The sequence below is a fragment of the Diadema setosum genome, chromosome 4 (assembly GCF_964275005.1).
Source record: "Diadema setosum chromosome 4, eeDiaSeto1, whole genome shotgun sequence".
NCBI lineage: Eukaryota > Metazoa > Echinodermata > Echinoidea > Diadematoida > Diadematidae > Diadema > Diadema setosum.
In genome coordinates this window covers 7,141,482-7,160,909 of record NC_092688.1, presented here as the reverse complement: position 1 = coordinate 7,160,909, position 19,428 = coordinate 7,141,482, and the positions used below count along the sequence as shown (strand labels likewise).

At 37.8% G+C, this 19,428-nt stretch overlaps 1 protein-coding gene and 1 long non-coding RNA gene across 2 annotated transcripts in view; one reads left to right on the top strand and one right to left on the bottom strand.

The window, feature by feature from the left end:
- Positions 1-1,359: 1,359 nt before the first annotated feature.
- Positions 1,360-19,428, top strand: part of LOC140226814 (uncharacterized) — a 40,499-nt gene continuing 22,430 nt past the window's right edge. Inside the window, exons 1-5 of the mRNA XM_072307239.1 lie at positions 1,360-1,590; positions 2,948-3,095; positions 7,145-7,317; positions 7,469-7,576; positions 9,531-9,624. Of these exons, the coding sequence (XP_072163340.1) occupies positions 1,438-1,590; positions 2,948-3,095; positions 7,145-7,317; positions 7,469-7,576; positions 9,531-9,624 (676 nt within the window). The 5' untranslated portion in view covers positions 1,360-1,437. The remainder of the gene's footprint in view (positions 1,591-2,947; positions 3,096-7,144; positions 7,318-7,468; positions 7,577-9,530; positions 9,625-19,428) is intronic.
- Positions 12,839-17,701, bottom strand: LOC140226813 (uncharacterized). Its single transcript, XR_011900999.1, has 4 exons — positions 17,555-17,701; positions 14,429-14,696; positions 13,885-14,108; positions 12,839-13,365 (listed from the first exon to the last, which is right to left on the bottom strand). It is a non-coding gene; the product is annotated as an uncharacterized lncRNA (long non-coding RNA).

Sequence of the window (19,428 nt, the reverse complement as noted above, 5' to 3'; positions counted from 1 at the left end):
TAGATGGACAGATGAATAGATAAATAGATATACAAATCACTTCAGTTTTATCCACCATGCATTTCATTCATTCATTCATTCATTTCATTCATGTTTTATTTTCATTTCCAAACAATATACATGGGTAAAACAAGCATCAAAATGAAGGTATATTCTTGTAACATGCAATGTCACATTATCATGGTACAAGCAGTATACAATAGAAAGACCCACAAAGATTCATAATCATAATAATAGGACTACAAAATAAACATAAAACAAAGCAAAACTGACAGTTAAACTTGATGGTGGGAACCCAAGGAGATGCAGTGCTTATAGATAGAAGCCCTAATAACGCTAAAATATTAATATACGCTTAAGATGAATAGATAATAATAATAATAATAATAATAAACCATATTTATATGGCGCATATCACAAAAATAGATTAATGTCTCTATGCGCATTGAAGGAAAAAGGAAGTAATAAATAGAAATAAGGAAAATAGACATGTGTGAGAGAGAGAGGAGGCAAAATAAGATGAAAAGTGACAGAGCTGTGACAAACATTGCTTAGTTTTAAACCTGGTCCACGGACATGTTAAAGAGATATGTTTTCAACAAACGTTTAAAAATCATGTACTGTATCAATTATAGATATAGATAGATAGAGGACAGGGAGGTGGGAAAGATGCTTAAAATATTTTCTAAAAGATATCCACTTTTGCTTTGCTTTGTTTATGCTTTTTTGGGATTCATCTCCTCTTTACTGTCAGTAGCCACAGAGGCAGCTGTGTGATACTTCGATCCTTGCAGTTAAGTGTAGCCAAGAATTATGAATGGAAGCGCTATTGAATTAAACCTCCAATGCGGGAAAATTTTCATTCAGGTTTTTAATTTAATTCAATTCAATTCATTTCACCTCTCTTAGAAATGCACAAACATAGACATATGTATAGTATGTACAGAACATAACACGGAAATATACACAAAACAATAATCAGATTTTCTCTCACATTGCTGTTTGGTGAAAAAGAAGAGTTAGTTGGAGGCAAGAAATAGATATAGCCAAAAATTTACATTGAATTTAAGGGAAAATATGAATTATATTTTTGCTCTAACACCTGGGGGCATTTCATGAAGCAGTTTGTCCGACAAAGTTGTCGGACAAATTCACTCTCAGCCCATCAAATGCAAGAATTTCAGTAGCTTGTAACAGTTTGTCAGAAAAATATCCGATCAAAACGCTTCATGAAATGCCCCCTGAATCAATGTCAGAGAAAGTTTTGCTGTTTATTGGGCGAGAGGGCGTTCTACTAGTTTGTGTACAAAATAAATCTTCTTTTCTTCTTCAGAAGATTTACAGCAGCGTTCGTAGCAACCGAATGGAACCGAGAAAGTCAGGCGAGAAAGTATTGTTAAAAATCTCCTAAAATTTTCGCGAAGTGAGACCAATACAATGTCGGCAGAAGTGGAAAATGGTGGCGAAACTGAAGCGAACAACAATGAAACCGAACTGGACAAGGAAAACAACGAAAAGAACTTGCCAAAGAGTGGGACAAGAGCGCCAAGTCGCGCAAAAAGTCGGGGCAGCATAGGCGACCAAAGAAAGGTTTGTTGTGCGCCGTTTGTCACGGCCAAACACAGTCTTGGTGTTCGATGAATGAAGGGGTTGAATGGTGCAATTATGCTAGCGCTCGCTCGTACAGTGCAGTAACCGGTTACTAGTAGTTGTAGATTTTCTACTTTGTAGTCTAATGCTTGGACACAGGTGCTCTTTCAGTAATTTGGGCAAAGTGATCTGCCGACCTATAATATGCTTTATTCTGTAGCTGTATAGTCTACTAAGTATATTGAAGGCACGTCATATTGAGTTTTAAAGGGATCGTATAGTTTTGGTTGAGACTTACTAACTGCACTTTGCAGGTTTTTAGCATTTTTTGGCGAGATAGTGAAAAACCTCTTATGTATGAAATATTAAAGAGAATGTAATCCCATGAGGATTTCAATGTTTATTTGATGAAAATTTATTTTGAAATGGCTGAGATATCTAAAACAGAGTGATCCTAATAAAGTAAAAGTGTGGGACCCACATTTTATTACAATTGTTTTTTTTAACTTTGTTTTTAGATGTTTCAGCTCTTCCAAACCCGATTTTCATCAAATAAACTTTGATTCCTCTTAAAATGGTAGGGAATTTCCTACGCTCTGTACTATGTCATAAATGTTTTCTTGGTATCTCGGGGAAAAAGTTAAAGCCCAATTTTCATCTCCATCAATACTGTACCATCCCTTTAACAGTCTAAAAATTAGCTTTTCACAGTGTTACAAATTATGTTAGTGTTAACATTTTGATATTTATTGAGGCATTTCTAACGTTACATTGAATTGTTTACTCTAACAGTTAGATCTAGATAGAGATACAACATTAGCAGTGATTAGCAAATTGATTAGACAGTCCTCTCCAGGACAGTGCTTATTGCTTTTGAGAGAGCACTCATTCAAGGTTCAAGTTGAAATTATACAACATACTTTTACAATCTTAAAACTACAAGTGTGACTGTGCCCTATTTCTTTTTTAATTCTAGCACATTTCGACTATACGTATAACTTTGTAAACATCACTGTTACTAGCATGATTTGCAATACTAACTTTTTTCTTCTGTTCGTCCGTTCAGGCCACTCAAATCTTCAAATCTGAAATATTGCTTATTGGTAGCCTGAAGAAGAAGTGAATTGGCCCAAAATAACAGAAAACACAGCAATCTTTACAGGCCCTGATCTGGCCACCAAAAGATGTTATACCTGTGTAGCCTTTTTGGAAATTGTGTGACCAGACATTAATTTTCAGTATCCCTGAGCTACCGGGACACAGCTGATGTCGAGCTCTAGGTAATATTATAGACCAATATCAAAACTTCCTCCTGTGTGATTCCAACATTCATATATTGTGAACATGGCTTCCACAGACCATAAGCAGAACTGGGAGCAGGTCGGCCTCCAGACCAGACAGTCACCTGACAGAGAAGGAAGAAGACGATGAGGACAGGGCGGGGTCACAGCACTCCTTTGGGACCGAGACCACGGTGGGCTTTGACACCGACCTCGAGATCGAAGGTAAAGACGGCGCCACATGTCGCCTAAATTGTCTGCCTGTGAAAACAGGTCCTCCCGTATGCACCTCGCTGGGCGTACGGTTTGTGGTGCCCTGCTTCCATTTGCAAGTGAATGTCTCTGTGTTCTGTTCATCATCCAGTCCCGTGTTGAGTGTCAATATTCTTTTTGTGAATTGTATCGTACAAAAGTCCCCTCTCATAGTGAGATATGAATATATCTTTCTCTCTTTGCTCTTTTTGGTCTCTCTCTCTGTCTCTTTCTTTTTTTTTTTATGTAGGGCATATCTCTTGTCTTTCACTTCCAGGTGACCGCAGGCCAAGGAAGATAAATTTGAGAGTTCTTGTCTCCCTGTATTTTTCCCCCCTCAAAATCAGCATAAATGCATGAAAGTCTTGTCTTGCGTGCTAATAAACAGAGTTTCAGTTTGTAATTATCTTCAGTTTTACTTCAGTCTTTGCTGCTGAGCTTTTCGGTCATATAAAAGGCCAATATAAGGTCCGGTGAACATCTCGGAGAGAGAAAAAAATGTTTGATGTGTTCAATGTTTTAGGTGTGTTTCTTGAGTGAATTTACCTAAGTATGGAATGAATCGTCATTACCAAAATGCTTTAATTCTCCTCCAGACGTAGAAATAAAAGGGGAAATGCTCCTTAGCTTCACCAGGAAAGGGAAATTTGGACAAGAAGTAGAGTAAATTTATCTTTTTCTTGGCCTCGACATTTTGTGTTAGTAACATGGGCCCGTGGTGGTGAGAAGTGCACAGGGAGAGGTGAATTTGAGAGCTATGATCTGCTATCCAGGTGCAGGGGGATTCTTGTGGGTTTGAGGCCTGAGATTTACTTTCGGATTGGAAATCACATCTCACATATTTGCACTTTTTAGCTTGTAGAGATGTCACTGAGTGAGCTGGTTTGTGTCCAGTCTTGGGCTTCCAGTTATTTTCAATTTCTGAATAACTCGAAGAAATTAGCCGAGATGATTTTAGGTGGAGGATGTCAAACTTGGAATTGACATGCGTCTTCCCATGCCAAGATACACATACATGTACATTACTAAAAATATGCTTTGACATCTTTGTCAAAATCAAATTGTAGTTTGCACCTGGCAAGCAAGGAGATGTGTTCTTTGGGTATATTGTTCTGAAAAACTGTGTGGAAGATGAGGGGTGGGGGAGGGGTCCTTCACCTACATTGTAGTCCTTCAAACTAATCGCTTCCTTGTTCTTCAAAAATATGTGTTTCTTTCACTGCTGATGCTTCTCTGTTTTTATTGCAGCTACAATAATGGATATGAGACGGAGTAAGGAGAAATTTCTCTCAAGAAAGTCTGTTTTGACAGTTTGAACAATCCCTAACCAAACTTACTGCACATATTCTTACATTGTACTTTCCCTCACAAGCTTGGTATTAACTCCAGTATTCGTGTGTGTGTGTGTGTGTGTGTGTGATCTGCTAACGGCTATTTCTCTAGATAGATGTGTGACTCATCACTACAAAAAATCTGATAAAGCCACCAAAACTCAATTTTCTAATTTTTTTTTTAACATTATGTAAATGCTCTGGTCTGAATTTCCAGTGATTCAAAATTTTGCCCCATTCATTTGTAAAACCTATGACAGAAATGATATGTAGGAATGCCAGCCACCAGATAAAACACAATTTTGAAAATTTATCGCATTTGAAATTAAGACATAGTGTTAAAGCGTGTAATAGATTTGTACTTTAGCCCATTAAATTTAATCAGCATATTATCATGCTTCATGAAAGTTCTGAAAAGTTTCAGATTTCAAAACATTCCTGGGCTTGGAAATTAATTCTTAAAGGAGGTATCAAACATACAATTTCTGAACATTCTTTGTTGTGTTTTGCTTTTTCAGCCAAATTATCTGATTTAGAAATTTTCTGAGCTTTAAATTTGTGACTTTATCTAGGCAAAGTGGTAGTGGGTCACATATATGCATTTTTTAGAATGTGGTGGAATCAACTCTTATCAAATGATCTTTTGACATCTTATTTTCAAGTGCACAGTTTGCTCTTGACTGCACTGGAAAATTTCACGTCACATGCAGAACCTAGGAAACAGCATTTCTTCTGGTAGCACTATATTATGACTTGTAACTAATATGCTGTATTATCTTCTTGTATCTTTGTAGTCATTACTTTCCATATTCCTGTACGACATGCCGTACAAGCGATAGGGATCTTTACCATACGACTGGTAGGGATCTTTACCATATGATTGGTGGGGGTCTTTACCATATATTACTTAAATGAGTGCTAATTTGTCAAATAGAGACTGAGAAATATGTATTTTTTTATTTTCTCAGGAGCCAGTCGCATAGCAATCTTTTTTATATGTGATGCACAATCAGAAAGAGATGGAATGACTGCTTTGGAACCAAAAGTCTTTAAAAAGTTGTTCATTTGCAAATAGATGAATAAATTTAAAAGATTGCATGAATTTATGTTCAAAGTTTATAGAAATTCATGCAAAATTACATGAAGGACTTGTTCTTAACAAGCAACATAGCATTGTAGCTGACATATCAACAGTGCCAAATTTCTGTCTATAGATGGTCACAATGATGATGCATAATAATATCTATAGACATTTGTAATGCGCAACATGTACTCAAAGGTGCTCAAGACGCTCACAATTACATCTGTAATGTTTATTTAAACCAAATACAAATGGGTATAGTGCAGTTAGGCAGAACAGCTCACTTCCCAGTTGTTCTGGAGAGATTTTGATTTATTGTCTGCAGGTTTGTGGGAATAGGTCAAGAACACTGATATATTAAATTTCTAAAGCATATGTACGGGGGCGGATCCAGGAATTCCGTAAAAGGGGGAGGGGGCGCAAACAATATTTCTGGTGCTACTTCTGGGTTTCATCTCATTTTTTTTCTATTTATTTCTTTTGTTTTAACAAACAAAGAGGGGGCGCGCGCTTGGTGCACCCCCCTCTGGATCCGCCAAAGCTGTATATAAGTGGTGTGATACGGGATCATCTGCAGATGGGGATTTTTTTTTTTTTTTTTTTTTGTTATTCAATATTAATTTTGAGGGTGAGGGGTGGGGGGGGGGGAAGGGATTTGAGAGATTGTTTGGGGGCTGCAATCATGGTCTCATTTTGCTTCTTGGGTGCATGGGCTCCGATATTGCATTTTTCTTTTGGTAAGATATGTATGACATATTTACTGCACTGTACAATATTGTACATGGACTTATCATTAGCCATAAATTGCAATTATACAGTGTATGTCATTTATCCATCATTAACCATTATGCCTATGAGTATGAGATATTATGCAATTAACACCAACTTGCCATAATGAGCTAGTGTGCCGTGGTTTCTCACACACAAAATGAAAATACTAATCCTGTTACTGTCAGATAAGAATGACAAAAGGAAGGGGTATTGCCTATAAAGAATATAAATATACCTGTATGTCATATGTCCTGCATTTTTCTGTTTGTAGATTATCTTTTAAACAGTGCTATAGATTAGCATTCAAGATGATCTGTTACCTTTTCAATCATGCATTTCATTATTCATTCATCCATTCCTTGAAATGGCAGCTTGGCAGCTGCATAGTAGCGTTGGATTAAAAGTTGAATTGGGTCAGGTTTGGTTGAATCTCTTAAAAAGCATCTAGATCGAGGTCAGAGGGAAGAGACTACATGTAGATACAGCGATTCTATTGCATTCTCATGAGCAATCATGCTTTCAGATTATCACAACTTACATTACCAATAGACCATTCACCCACTTTCCCTAATTCCCATTTAATTCATCCTTTTGGTTTGCCGTGGGAAAACAAGCAAGTAGGTTTGTAGCACCCTGCCTTAATAGGTTATATCAACCACAGCCTTTGAAAGAGACAACATTTGGGATATCAATAGTCAAATTGATATTACCTAACTGATACACTATGTCATTTATGTGTGTATGTGCTATAACATATTTGCTGGATATTGAATACTCGGGCTACCAATTGATCCACATAGTATTAAGACTCCCCTTCTCTAAACGTGTGTCGTTGACAGAGGCGCGGGAGGACTATGATCCCTCGGGCCGCACCACGTACAAGGAGGCATGCCGCATCAACAGTGTCATCCCCGTGTCGTACTTCCTGCGTCACATAGGGGACTCCGAGCTGGTCATGAAGCACCATGGTCTCGGTCCAGGGGGCGCCAAAGCGATTGCAATAGCATTAGTGGTAAGTTTCTCAAACTTTGCAGCTTTTTCCCCTTCATCTGTAACATTGTTTGAATTCATGTGAATGGCATAGATATGATGCACGTAAAGTTGATGCCTTGTATGATGTTTGTATCGAATGACAAAAGCTACACTATTTTCTTCCATTGCAGACCAACACCACAATAGTCAAGCTGAATCTGAGTGATAACTGGCTAGATGCTGAAGGGGGACTCGCAATATCCGACATGCTGAAGGAGAATTGTTACATCGCTGAATTAGTGAGTACCTCTCCTCAAAGTTGTATCTTCTTCTACTTTGAGCCATTCCTCAATGGTTTGAGCATTGCATCACTATTCAACTGATATGAAATGCTAGCAGTTGTGTACTGTAAAATGAGGATTATTCATGTGCATTTTAATGTTGTGAATTTTGCAAGAGCCAAGATTCGCAAAATTAAAATGCACGTGAAAGTTCTTGTCTACACTATATGCATTGAATGTTAGAGGCAACTCGTGAAAATTTCATGCCGTGAAAAATGCCTTTGGCTCCAATTCGTGAAAATTTCATGCCGAGAAAATATTGTGTTTTACAGTACCCATGGTATATAAATGTCATGTGTTACCAAAAGAAGAGAAATCAAGAGGAAGCTACTTTTGGAAAACATTCTGTTTATCAAAACCATGTACATCAGTAACTTTTTTATAAGCATCTATGTTGAAATACTTTAAATAGTAAAGTTGTGTAGAGAAGAGTGCAAGCTTTGATATGATGTCAATTTTATGAGAAAACTACAGCTATGATGTTGTCAATGTACTTTTAATTTTTTCAGTGGGCGTGTGTGAGGTTGTGCATTTGAGTAAAATGTGCGAAGTAGGCAAGCCATGGACTGGGCTAGGCATGCCGCACTGGCACATAAAGAGATAATAATAATGATGATGATGATAATAATAATAATAACAATAATAATAATACATTTATAAAGCGCATAATAAGCACACATGCTTCTCTATGCGCTAAAATTCTCTAATAGAGAATTATGTGTGTCAATGAAGCCTATACTTGATGGCACCTAATCAGTATTAAGAAATAAAAAAATAAAAATAAAAGAGAAATGGCAGCAATATATACAGTAAGTGATATCTGACAGTGACAATAGCATTTGATGATTGATGAACAAATGAATGAGGGCAGGTGGCTTTTTTGCATTGAGCTCACAAGTTTGTAGCATTTATTGCACAGTCTTTGTCAGTGGGAGGGTCAAGGCTTTACTGTATTTCAACCTGTCTAGGTGATGGATAGAGGGGGGTCTATGCGGGTATTGAACCTTGAATATTTAATGTGACTTTAAGAATGGATACACATTTGTTCTCTGCTGGTGAGTCAACATGTATGAAGTGACTTTGCTAAAGATAATGATCAGTAGATATTCCAGTAGCTAGAAGTGCTTCTATGATTTTTTCTGATACTTTGATTTTCTTCTTCTTTTTTTTTTTTCTTGGAGGGGAGGGGAGCAGGGTAGCAAGTAGCGGAGTGAGATGAGACATGTTTGTTTGTCTGTTTGGTTGTGAAACTGTCTGTTTCTATGACAACTGTGGAATAACATCCTCAGATATTAATCATTGAGACTAGCTGACATGTACTAATCATGAGTTAGTTAACAGCTGAATAGAAAAATGTATTACATTTTGTTATTGTTGACATTGATTGTCCTTGATTTAAAGGGCCAAATTACATGTATATTCACATGTTAAATAAGTCACTGACCTTGCCTTTAAATGAAGAGGCAAGTTTATTATTTTTGTTTTAATTGGGGGGGGGGGGGATGGGCTGCAAAGTTATGATGAATAGCCATGAAAGACCAAACATATGATTCGTTTTCGTGAACAAATTTATGATCCAAAGTCAAAATAATGGTTTAGAATTTGAATGAATTTCGCAACTTGTCAGATTTCAATTGAATAATATATGTTCACAAGATCCATTTAGATTTGTGAGATATCAAAATCAGTTTCAGAGGATCACGTGTAACATCTTTATCTGACAACATTTTTAAAGATACTGGGTATATGCTGTATAGCTAAGAAATGAGCAATGATAACCAGAACCAGTGAATTTGTCTTCACGCAGAACAAAGCTTGAGTACATCCTTGTGAAGATGACTTAATATTGAAATCATAATCTGCCACTGTGTGATCTATTGTAACAATTGCAATTTTTGTTGTTGCTCCCTAGGATTTATCAGAAAACCGTCTTGGCGGTCTTGGTGCTGCTGCAGTGGCTGAGATGTTGTTACAGAACAGCACGTTAACACATGTCACATTATCAGGTGAGTGTGCAACATTGCATATTATATGTTACATTCAATTCAGAGATATGCAAGTCATGTTCAGTCCTATCAAAATGGAAATCATACATTCATACCAATCTAAAAAATAAAAAAAATCATGCTTTCTTTGTATGTGTGGGTGTGTCAGATTGGCTGACTTGAATTTTGATGTCATATTTAAGTTATATGCATTTGTGTGTGTGTGTGTGTGTGTGTGTGTGTGTATGTGAGTATACTGGTCATTAAATTGGATGTATTGATCACTGCATGCATTGCACTTTAGTTAGTACAAGTAAAAACCTGATGTTAAACATTCTTAGGAATGAGTATTATTTGTGTCACAGAGAATGAGTAAAGTAATTGTCACAAATCTGTGATTTCTGGGTCATATGATTATAAAGTGCAGTACTTACTACCACTTGGTGCAGGGGAATGATATATCTAAAGTTGTTCATGTAAGAGACATATCTAGCGACAAAAAGGAATATTGCAGTGGCATTCCCTAATGTGCTGAATGTGTAGCATATTTTTCACTGCAAACTATATTTCCCCCAGTGCAAGAGTACGCTGTGTGGGTAGTTCTTGCCTGTGCAATTCACAAGCAGTAGCCAGCAACCCTAGTTATATTCATACTATCTGTACCCTTGTAAAAAAATACCATGGTTTGACTATGAGGCATAACCATGGTTTTACATTGGATCCATCCATGGTTTAACCATAGTGCAATATGGTTTGATTATGGTCAAACCATGGTGCACTAATGTTTAACCATAGTTTAACAATAGTTAAACAATAGTGCACTATGGTTAAACCATGGTATCTACGGTTAAACCATAGGTTTAGCATGGGTTAACCATGGTAACCATGGTTTAAAGGTGGTAAATTGGAACGCACTTACCATGACATTACTGTGGTATTACCATGGTCACTACTGTGGTTCTACAGTACCAAAACCATGGTTAAGAAAAAGTAAAACCATGGTTACGGAAGTGTGAAACCATGGTTAGGAAATGGTGAAACTATGGTTAGGAAAAGATGAAACCATGGCAAACTTATGGTTTAACCATAGTGCAATATGGTTTAATTATGGTCAAACCATGGTGCACTAGTGTTTAACCATAGTTTAACCATAGTTAAACAATGGTGCACTATGGTTAAACCATGGTAGCCATGGTTAAACCATAGGTTTAGCATAAGTTAACCATGGTAACCATGGTTTAAAGGTGGTAAATTGGAACGCACTTACCATGACATTACTGTGGTATTACCATGGTCACTACTGTGTTTCTACCAAGCCAAAACCATGGTTAAGAAAAAGTGAAACCATGGTAAAGGAAGTGTAAAACCATGGTTAGGAAATGGTGAAACCACGGTTAGGAAATGGTGAAACTACGGTTAGGAAAAGATGAAACCATGATAAACTCATGGTTTAACCATAGGGCAATATGGTTTAATTATGGTCAAACCATGGTGCACTAGTGTTTAACCATAGCTTAACCATAGTTAAACAATGGTGCACTATGGTTAAACCATGGTAGCCATGGTTAAACCATAGGTTTAGCATAAGTTAACCATGGTAACCATGGTTTAAAGGTGGTAAATTGGAACGCACTTACCATGACATTACTGTGGTTTTACCATGGTCACTAACTTGTGTTTCTACCGTGCCCAAACCATGGTTACGAAGAAGTGAAACCATGGTTAAGGAAGTGTAAAACCATGGTTAGGTAAAGGTGAAAGTTTGGTTAGGAAAAGATGAAAACATGGTTTTACAGCTGCCAAACCACAGAATTACAACCCAAATAACGATACAACCATGATCCATTGTACATAGTAAACCGACTATTTAACCACAGTGCAATATCGTAGAAAAATGTTTTTTAACTACAGTTGTATTTCACAAGTACTTTGAGAAACCATGGGGAAATTTGGTTGGAGAAATATATTTTTCCACAATTGCTTTGCTATTTGATGAATAATGATCAATAAATAGCACAGTAGAGTCTTCACATAAAGTGATGAAATAAAAATATTTTCAGTAAATTACCTGGAGCAGAATAATAATTCTTACAATTCCTATACATATTGTGATACAGTACATTTGTAAACATGTATATGAACCTGGACTCTGAAACAGGAGAAAACCAATTCTCTATTACATGTATTTTCCTTCTAGCTATAGTCTAAAAAATATGTACAGCTGTATTTAAAAACTGACTTCCATGTGTGTGTTGGTGGATGGGTGCAGATTGTAAGTGTTAATTGATTCACTGTTTAATAAAAGAAGCTATATGTAGCAACGAGTACATGTAGGTCGATGCTCTTACCAGCACTGACTTTCACACAGCCAAAGCTCTCCCCAAAACATACATGTATATCGAATACACTATGGCCAAATTGAGGAAACCAATAAGTCCCAATTTTTATGGCCTAGTCATGTGTATTCCTCTGAACATGCGGAAGTCAAACATTGCCCAATTTGATGCGCTTTTTCAGTCAAAACTGACTGACTGGAGTTGACTGTACTGTCATTAGCATTTAAAGGCACATAGACCCGGTGGTTTGCTTGCGTACACGGCGCACGGCACAAGCTTCCTTGAGAGACCTATGCTATCGACTCCTCTTTATCGTTAGCGTACACGGCGCACGGCACAAGCTTCCTTGAGAGACCTATGCTATCGACTCCTCTTTATCGTTAGCGCTTACGCTTTGACCCATTTCCATGAGTCCGAAGAAGTCCAATCCACTGCTGATGATGACAGCTTTAATATTTTTTCTCTGAAGTCAAACAAAGAAGCATGCACCCTGGCATTCAAATTCTACGGACTGTCTGACACGCAGAGAAGACAATGAAGGCAACATTACCTAGCAACACCTACGCGCTTTACCGTTGAAGACAGCTCAATTTCGGCAGTCTTTGTATCAATGCTAATGGTGATCGGCACTCTCATCCAAAAGCGCTGCAGCAACTACCGGGTCTAGGCACCTTTAGAATAAGAAAGTACACAAGGGTAGAAACAGTCAATTATGATTATACATTCAAAAGTTATTTTTCAGCAGCTGGGTGTGAGAAGTCAAAGTATCATACAAATATCACATTATTTCCAGTTGCAAAACTGTAGGTTTATGTAAACAAATCAATGAAGAAAATGTACTCTTACTGAACCTCAGTCAACAAATAAGACATAAGAATGCACATTTGCTCACTTTGCTGTTACGATTGAAAAGTAGCTTTTTATTGCTTCATGAGCAGCATCTTGACTGTACGTGGGTATGGCTTATTGCCAGTCACATGATTTAAAACTATAAGAATATCACCTGCAAAGAATTAGTTGGATAATTAAATACAGTGTACATATATTAGTGCATGTTTGATGTACATGATCATTAGTAGCTTTGAATTGTATAGATAATGCAAATTTGGACTTAAGTGACACCAGGAGCACTGGACAACAGAACAAAACAGCATCAAAAAAAAAAAAAATTATCTAGCAACCAACAGTCCTGACATGAGAGCATACATGCACACTTCACATGCTTTGAAAACTGTCCTTGTACTTCTACTGTCCAAGACTATCCAGCAGTAAGCTTTGGTGCAACTTCTGGATGAGGCTTCGCAGGAACTAGGTCTTGATATAGCTTGGTTAGTGTGCCCTTTGTCGTTGTGGAGCCTTGAGATGTCCTTCTTTTGCAACCGTGAGCCGTGAGAATTTTCTTGGGGAAGATCACTCCTGCAACGAACTGAGAATTTATTCATTACGCTATTATTTTTTTAAAATAATAATAACATGTAGTACGTGTTAAACTCTACTTCAAATACTCAACACACAAAATTCTTGCACAGAATAGTTACCTTGCAAAAAAACATAAGAATGGGATTAGATTGATGTGGTACACCTAGCCATCATTTCATCACTCTAATGTGCTGGAGAGATACTGTTTAAAATACAGTGTACTTTTACAATCATTTTAACCCCTAAGTGCCACATACAGGTGAAGCCATTACGTTCAACATTCCATATCATGTATTGTGCACAAATTGCCTAGAGTAATTTGATGTTTTTCAAAAATTGATCACATTCTATTTTAAGCAGGTTGCCAATATTTTAGGATGCTGCATAGCATGCTGCTGGTATTTGAGGAAGTTGCACAAGAATTTGGGTATGCTGCAGTGTAATGCTCAAATTCCTCATGAACTACACTAATAATGGGTTGAAAAAAAGAAAGAAACAAAGAAAGAAAGAAAGAGGAGTATCTTACCCTTGATGACATGGAAAAGCGGGAGAAAGTATGACATCAGTAGATGGACTTCTCTGCACCAGAATTCAGCCAGGAGGATGCCATACACGTATCAGCACTGCATGTACTTGTACCCATGAAAGGAGCTAGCTAGGGGACAGCCTGATCGATGGTCATGGGTGGACTTCAAGTCTTCTATGGAGAAACCTTCTCGTGTCAGCCACTGGCACAATCAATCATTGATTCTGATGAGGAAAAAAAAAGATAACACAACATAACGATAATAGTGATGATTGAGAGAAGTGAAATAAGGTTAGGAAGAAAAATCACACAGGAAAATGATGTAACATACAAAATACAGCATTGGATGATTTAAAGTTTGGTGCTTGTGCTAGCTCCCAAATGACTGCTGGAATAAAAGACTCCCAAATATTCTACAATGTCGCATAGCATGCTGCTGGTTTTTGAGGATGTTGCACAAGAATTTGGGTATGTTACAGCGATATGCTCAAATTCCTAATGAACCATACTGGGTTGAAATAAAGAAACAAAGAAAAAGGAATACCTTCTCCTTGATGACATGGTCAAACGGGAAAAAACATGACATCAGATGATCCACTTCTTTGCACCAGAATTCAGCCAGGAGGATGCCATGTACACATATTGATGTAAATCAGCGCTGCATGTGTATCATGTACTTGTACCCATGAAAGGAGCAAGCTAGTGGACAGCACGATCAATGGTCATGGATGGACCTCAAGTCTTCTATGGACTGCAAGTCTTCTATGGAAACACCTTCTCACATCAGCCACTTGCACAGTCAATCTTTGATTCTGATGAGGAAAAAAAAAAACACACGACATAACAATAATACACCTATTAATGATTGAGAGAAGAAAAATAAGGTTTGCCAGAAAAATCACACAATCCGTTAGGTGAATGATATACTGGTATAACATACAAATTACAAAATACAGCATCCTTTGCCATTGGGGGATTTCAAGATCAGTGCTAGTGCTAGCTCCCAAATGACTGACTTAAATTGAGCTCCAACACCGACGGTCGGATTAACTAAGCGATACTTATCAGAGTTATTGATCCCCAGCAGTAGGTGTTGGAATCGCAGCATCGCAAGGTCCGTGAGAATCGCACGACGAAAAGTGATGGCGCATGATTACACTCGAATATTAAAAGATGCAGGACTGCTTAGTTTTTAGACACAAAGTGAGGAAGACAGACTAAAATGCCCCAAATTTCAACCATTCTTCAAAACACAACTTAATATTTAATTTTATGCTTCCAGGCTCAGATTTATGAAGCCACATGCTCGTGTAGGGCCTACGTTTCGTGGCGTGGGTGACCATTGCATTAGCATAAAATGTACATGCTACAGGCCTAACTCTTACACTACGAAATGGCGGAGCTAGGTTCAGCAGACGACATTCTTTGATTTCAACACCAAGCCCAGCACTTGACCGAAAGATTGGTCTGTATCTCGTCGACGGGGATATGTTCCACAGAGCAGAGACTGCATCTGGCTTTACGGATCCCCTCCTATAGACATAGTCCGGAGGTAGAGAGCCATAAGTAACGTCAAAAAAAAAAAAATAAAAGACTCCTCCTTCGGACAGACGAATCTTTCACAAGTTTGCCCAGCACTAGCAACCAGAAATTTATGACATATTTTTGAGGTCATCCTACCAGCACCTACGGACTTCAAGTTCACTTCAGTTTTATCGCCAGTGCCAGTGGCTGCCAGTGCTTAAGTTAGTGCTGAGACACAATCAAAGAGTATAGAAGCTAAGAGGGCGTACTCTCGCGACTTCGCACGCAAACGGGTGTAGTACGGCATGGAGCGGGAGCCCAACATGGAGCCCAATGGCAGCCAATTTAGTAATAATACCGCAAGCTTCTTAAACACGTGAGCCTATGGAGCAAACCCTACCTTCCTTTCATTTTCTTCATTTTAAAAGGAACCACACAGCGGTAGAATTGCATTTCAGACCTCAAAATATCACAAAAAGTATATTTTCTGTCGATATGTAAAAAAAAAAAATTGAAGTAATGTAATTACTTTTTTATCAGTAGTCCCTCAGCAAGTTTGTATTTGAGCTGACAAACGCCACCTATCTCATTTCTCTCTCCCTCCCGAAACATAGTTTGGTCTACCTACTTCAGCTCAAACTTTGTGGGCCTGCAGATTGCGATTGGAAAGTAAATGACATTTTTTTCAAATACATTTCACGGTTAGACAGGAATGATATTTCTTTACGACAAAACAAGATTCTAAGTACATACATCGGTACATATCTTCCCCTGTTAAGTATGCCCCCTAAAAAGGGGAAAAATGAAAGGGAGACAGAAATACGAGGACCCAGTGATACGGCACTGATATCATGATCGCGTAATATACAGTACGCCCTCTAAACAATCTATCGGTCTGTTGCTTTCAATGGCGGAATGGCGTCAGTATTTCGCCCATGAGCGTACTAGTTCGCAGGAGTAAGCCCTTGTGTCTTAGCGTAGCTTCTACTGATTATCTTGATTCACTGGAGCAGTTACCACTAGAAGTTCTAACAAAGTTAGCAGAAAATAGTGTTGTTGATGTAGCTTGCACCGAACCTGATATCACCACCCAATATGAGGTAGGCCTATGCCTACTAACATTGTTAGGGATTACGCCTAACTGTTAGAACTACCGACTACCGTCTTGTTAGCCCGACCAGACGCTGTTAGAGTATGCTGTGCGAATAAATTATAGCCTGTCGCTACTAGTAGGGTTGAGGGTACCACGTATCGTCACCCTAAAGATCTGTAGCTTGTTTATTCTAAAAATATAACACAAATCCGCCTAATTCTTACCTCAAATATGCCATAAATACTGCAGTTTTGAATGTCGTGACCGTCTCGTTGATTATGAATCTCCGTTTTAAAATAGCGCAATTTTAGCGCGTGCGTTTCGTTTTCTTCGCGCAGCTAAAAAGGGAACCTTGCGATCGGCACCCCCTAACCTCCATAGGTATACACGTGAATTTCACAGCATAGGTAATACACGTGAATTTCACAGGCCATAGGTAACACGTTAATACACGTGAATTTCACAGCCATGCGTCCGTTACTGAGCGGATGTGTAATTTTTAGCTTGGTTTGTTTGAGTTTGATTTTCGTTTCTTCGTTTTTATTGTCTTTATAGCTCATGACACTCAATTCCGTGCGTACCTTTTCGTTCTATACGCAAACAGCCATGATACGCAGGGTGCCGATGGGAAGGTGCCCTGCCGATAGGTGGTGCCCCAACCATACTAGATCTACACTGTCTACAGCGACTGGGTTGTGTATAGAATCTAGTTACCGTAGATAACTTGTAGAATTTACGTGACACAGTAACACTAACAGTTCAGTACATATACAGTAGCCGAGTTAGAACAACTCATTCCAAACTCTTGAGCTCTCATGTCATACTCTCACACTCACTGACTCAGTCACACTTTCAGATACAGAACAGTCTACTGGACTGGTTATCCCCACTTGATACGATCATGCGAAATTTGCACAGCAGGGCGAGGGGCAGGGCCGCTGCCGGCCCCGGGTCGGTCGGGACAATTCAATGCAAATCTCGCTGGTATCAGTGGTAATTATCTTAGCTAAGATTAGGTCTACTAATAATGTATTAAAAGTTACGTTCACCAACCTTCCTCGAAGAATCCCAAAGGAGCAGTTCCTCTTTTTCTTAGGGGCCGTTTGCTAGCCATTTCTGAAAATATCAGATGGTTCGTACGTCGAGATGTTTGACTCCGGTCAGAGATCATCACGAAAGAGCGTTTGAAATGATGAACAGCAAATCATCGTAGCCGTGTGTGTGGTTTTTGAGCGCGGTCGCGGACTAACGGTTCAGCAGTACATCGTACATACACGTAAGGTTCAATCAGCGACAACAACAACACGCACATGACCTCTTACGTTACATTGTTATCAAGAAAACTTGTAATCATTAATTTTTTGGTTTTGAATTAAAAAATATATGTTTAAAACTTTTTTTTTTATTGCAAATTAATTTTTTTTTAATGTGTCAATATTTGTTATGCTCCATATATTTTGAAATATATTTTTGTTGTGATCTTTGGTACGAACGAGCCTCATATCAACAACCCGGATCTCCCATTCATCGTACACAATTACTACACGCCGATTGCATTCATATAGTTTTCTATTGTTGTGTGTACATGTCAAAGCTACGGGGATCGAACGGGCGGCAATGGGTTACTACCTTTTTTTATTTTTTCACGAGTATGTAATCTCATTTAAGGTTTTTTATGTGCTTTATTCCGTAGTGAATAGATGTTGCATTTTAGGAATGCTGTAAATCAAGCAAGTGAAGCAGCTTTTTGTTTGCAATGGTAAGACTACTGTTTGTTTACATAATCCTGTTGAAGCCAAACGGGTGCTGGTGGTTGCGTTAGATGAATGTCCGTCATGACTTGCATTGGCATTGCGGCCATCAAATTATGAGTTTTCATATTGATTTTTGTGATCGACATCATTCAATAATCATGGCTAGTGCACGTGGTTTAAACTTTGGTAAAACAAAAAGTTAACCATGGTTTAATAACCACTGTTATGCTATCATACAAGGTTCCATGGTTAGAAATTCTAGAATATGGTTTTTCCGCACTCTATATCTGATCAGCATGAAACCACGGTTGAAACCATTGATTGTTAAAAATAACCACTTTTTCAACCATGGGTAAACAAAAGTTAAACCACGGTTTTATAACCACTGTTCTTATGAGCTATCATACAACCATGGTGAAAATCATATGGCTTTTTAACCGCCTCTTCACTATCATGAAACCACGGTTCGTAGAACCAATCAATGTTTCATAACCATCCTTTGCACATCACACTATGATAAAACCATGGTTCAAATCCTGGTGTAGCTATATGACCATCGTTTTCCTTGCTAAAATGGAATTTGAACGATTGTTTAAAACCGTTGTTTTCACACTTTTGTTAAACCACTGTTAAAGTCATGGTTATATAGCCTAACCATCATTTTTTAACTATGATAAAACCATGGTTAATATAATCATGGTTAATAGCCATCGTTTTCAACCTTTGTAAAACGAAGTTTAACCATGGTATTATAACTAGTGTTTTTGTGCTATCATAAAACCACGGTTAAAATCATGGTTTTATAACTATTGTTTTTACACTATCATAAAACCATAATGAAATCATGGTTTTATAACGATGGTTTTCAACCTTAGTAGAACGAGAGTTACACCATGGTTTCCTAACCATTGTTTTTATACTATTGTGAAACCATGGTTACAACCATTGTTATATTATTATGTTATTTTTACCAAAGTAGAACGATAGTCTTGTTGTGGTTTTCTCACCATTTTTTTTTAATTTCTTAAAACTGTGGTGTAACGATAATTTTTTAACCATGGTTTTAAAACACTTTCATTAAACCACTGTTAGAGCCATGGTTATATAACCATCATTTTTAACTATGATAAAACCATGGTTAATATCATGGTTATAATACCCATCATTTTTAAC